We start from the raw sequence: 3,963 nt of genomic DNA on the forward strand, positions 1-3,963 counted from the left end.
GTTTTATATAAAAATTAAAAAAATCTAAGCAAATAACTTCTCAAAACTTAATAAAATAAATCTTGACAATTTTTAACAATCAATGTTTAATTAAACTATTATCTAAATGGCTTCAGACTTATAATAGATAGGTACTGGTATCTACCCTATTTGATTAAAAAAATCTTCCGTTCGATTGAATCACAATTTCCAGCTTTACTAACTTTAGCTTTAGTCTATAAACATTTGGCTGTCATCATTGAACAACATGAATTCTTTATCATTGTCATAGCTTTTCTCTAATATTACTTTTTTTACAATTTGTAATTCTGTAATTTCATCATAATCTCGTTTCTTCGTTTGTACAAATTTAAGACTTGGCTTCTTAACTGTTCTTAAAAAGTTGATAGTATAGTAGGTTTCGTCGTCTTTCTGTTTCATATTCTCAATGAATCCAATGTAGTAAGTCCATTTCTTTCTATTAAAGTATCTTACAAGTACTGTATCATTTAAGCTATATTTTTCGTCATCATCAGTCTTGTTTTGTTCTATTTGGTTATCATCAGTATTTTCAGAGTCAGTCTTATATTGTTTCAGTTTCATTTTTTTTTCTTTATTTCCTTCTTCGTCATCATCAGTCTTGTTTTGTTCCATAAGATTCTCATCAGTATTTTTAGGGAGTTTGTTAGTCTTATATTCTTTCAATTTCATTGTTTTCTCTTTAGGTGCTTCTTCGTCATCATCGGCCTTGTTTTGTTCTATTTGGTTCTCATCAGTATTTTCAGGAAGTTTGTCAGTCTTATATTGTTTCAGTTTCTTTTTTTTTCTCTTTAGGTGCTTCTTCGTCATCGTCAGTCTTGTTAACACATTCATTTTTATTTTCAGTCTTATTTTTCTCTCTACAGCTTTCTTGAACTTTAGCAGCTTTATAATTTTCTTGATTATCACAATCTCCATTTAAATGATAATTTTCCTTTCCATTCTTTGTTTTTTTGCCTTTACCTTTTCCTTTATTTTCTTTTCCTTCTTCTTTAGTTTTTAAATCTTCAGCACCTAATATTTTTTCTTTCCCTGTAATATCACACATTATTTTATGTTCACTTGGACTTTCACCTCCTACTTCTGTTTGCGAGTTTTCCTTTTCTATTTCTGTATCCAAATACTCATCACCCCAGAAACCGTCAATTAATGCTTCATAGTCACAATTATCAACAAAATCAAAATCGGTTTCGCTGTGTAAACTAATAATATCGGACACACTAGTAGAGCTGTCTGAAACTTTTCGTCTTCTTTTTAATTTATTTTTGCATTCTTTTTCTTTATATTTTATTCCTGAAGTACCTGGTTTTGCAAGTGTAATCTTATCAGTTTGTTTTGCCTTTAACTTGCCTTTGTTCTTCAAGTCCCGCTTCTTTGATACATATTTAACCGGTGGTGTTTCATCTGCATTTTTTTTCATTGTAGACGTGATAACCTCAGCCCCTTTAGCCACTCGCTTTTTTTTATTTAAAGTATTCCCTTTTTTATCCTGGCGAATTTTTTCTAGCAATAGTTCTTCAAAATTTACTTTTATATCCTCGATAATTTTTATACGCGAAGTCTTCTTTTCTTTGCGCTGAGAATTATCACATTGAAGGCACATTGGTATATCAAATCTCTCTCTCTTCCTATCAAATGTATGGTATGCTACAAATGACTGAGCCTGATCGTCATTTTTTGCCAGTTTATTCAGATTACTGAAAGTACCAATTCTTGTGCAGAAAACCCTACATGGGTTTTCTGCACAAGAATTGGTACTTCCTTGATCGGGATTGGCCGTTTTTTCTGTATTTATAGCATCAAGACAAAGTTCTTTAAGTGTCTTCGGAATTTGGAGACTTAACTGTGCTTTTTGAAATCTTCTGTACGCAGCTGGATCGTATTTATCTACTGGTATCACTTGAGGGTCGTATGGGCAAATGCCAGCTTTTTTAAAACCACTCTTAATCACATCAGGGTTTACGTCCTGCCAAGTTTCTGCAAAGGTTTGAGAAAATATTTTTTTTGGCATCTTTGTGCCAACATTGTGACGCTGCCATTCAACTAGTTTAGCGTCCCATTTGGTTTTAAAAGATTTAAAAACTGATACATCAAGTGGTTGTAGTAAATGGGACGTATGAGGAGGCAGCTTCAAAATGGTCACATTGTTTTCTATGGCCAACTCGACAACTTTCACATCCACGTGTGTGGAATGTCCGTCATAAATGATTACCACAGGACGTTCTTCACCAAGAGCTGGAATTAAAATCTTTTTCATATAGTTATAAAATATTTCTGATTCCATCCATCCTTTGGTACTAGCTGCATATGCCAGTTCAAAATCGTAGTTTTCTGCTGGTGCCATCCACTCATCCCATATATTTTTACCTTTAAATACTATTAATGGCGACACCTTTTTGCCAGCGGCGCTCACAGCCGTCAATACAGTTATGTTTTCTTTTCCAGTCCCGCAAGTGGTCCTTGAACATGGCTTGTTAATAGCACCAACTACTTTTGTTCGGACTGGATCAAGTGATAACGAAGTCTCGTCTAAATTCCATATCAAGTGTGAGCTTTCGAATAGATTTAAGGAAGTCAACGTTTCCTCTAGCATCTTAAAATATTCCGAGACAACAAAAGGGTCTGTCATTTTTTTCCGCACGTATTCTACGGGCTGCGCTTTTTTAATAGACAATCTGTTCCTTTTTCTAAAAGCAATAAACCAATCTTTGCCTGGTTTGTTGTTATTGAATGGGGTGTCCAATTTATTCTTTGCTACAAATTCCTCTACTAGCATTATCACTTCTTGTCTTGATAATCCAAACCCCCATTTCTCCATAATTTTAAGTTTATCTGCCAATTGCATTTCTAACGCAGGTGGAATAGCCGTCGGTCTACCCACATTATTTGACATAACATTGTCTTTGATTCTGTCATAAAGAGTAGTTGTGGGGATTCCATACTTTTTCGCTGAAGCGTATATTGACAGCCCATTATTTTTAACGTCTTGAATTGCTTTGTCCATATCATTTTGTGTGTACTTTGGTTCTTTTTTTTTAATATATTTATACGGCATGATTCTGAAACAATTTATATTTATTTATGTTTATATAGTATTTACCAAAGTAAGTATAAATAAGGTGAGTAAAAATTAGGTAGGTACATATTAAATGAATTCATTTTTCAAATAAAAACTTTAATACAAGCTAAATCACTTTGGGTTATTCCAATGGTTGGGCAATTACGAAAAATATCAATAATAATTATCGATAGTGCCTTATTCAACTATCTACTAGGTACAAATTTTTGTATTGAGCAATATTTGTGTTTATGTATTTATTTTTCTGACTAAACCCACTGACCTCCATTATACAAGTACGCTGGACCTATGATACCCTTTCAAATGACAGCTGTTTTTTGTGCCTATTTGAAACGGAATCAGCGCCCCAATGCGGGGGAAGAGAACTAAATCTGACGTAAACATGACGTTTAAAAGTCGCCATATTGGCGCTGATAGCAGTAGTGGGAGTACTTGGAACTGATACTAGTTTCTACCACTGTAGTGATTATATTTGGTTTCTACAATCAATAATGATTGAGCGGCCATTTGCAAGTTACGTCAGATTTAGTTCTCTTCCCCCGCATTGGGGGCGCTGATTTCGCTTCAAATAGGCACAAAAAACAGCTGGGTATCTTAATGTCCAGCGTACTTGTATAATGGAGGTCAGTGGAGTAAACCATTTATCGTGTTTTAGGCCAATGGTCTTCATTATTATTCTCCTTTTCAATCATTTATTAGTAAATGCGAATTAAAGTAAAAATAATTAACAAATTCGATAAATTTCGATACGATAATTACATACGCGCGAGTCTTGTCGAGCATGCTAGTCGAGTGGCAACAGACTGGTTAATATAATATACTCTATGGGCAACAGACTGCCATTTGCCTACCAATAGGTGGGCAGC

The 3,963-nt window shown here is 34.0% G+C and overlaps 1 protein-coding gene across 1 annotated transcript; it reads right to left on the reverse strand.

The window, feature by feature from the left end:
• Nucleotides 1-210: 210 nt before the first annotated feature.
• LOC121730716 lies at nt 211-936 on the reverse strand. Its single transcript, XM_042119856.1, has one exon. The coding sequence runs from the start codon at nt 934-936 to the stop codon at nt 211-213; it is 726 nt and encodes a 241-aa protein (XP_041975790.1).
• Between the last annotated feature and the right edge of the window lie 3,027 nt (nt 937-3,963).

Source organism: Aricia agestis, chromosome 9 (assembly GCF_905147365.1).
Source record: "Aricia agestis chromosome 9, ilAriAges1.1, whole genome shotgun sequence".
NCBI lineage: Eukaryota > Metazoa > Arthropoda > Insecta > Lepidoptera > Lycaenidae > Aricia > Aricia agestis.

Coding starts and splice junctions, on each gene's coding strand:
- LOC121730716 (XM_042119856.1), bottom strand. CDS start 936: ATGGAGATTGTGATAATCAAGAAAATTATAAAGCTGCTAAAGTTCAAG.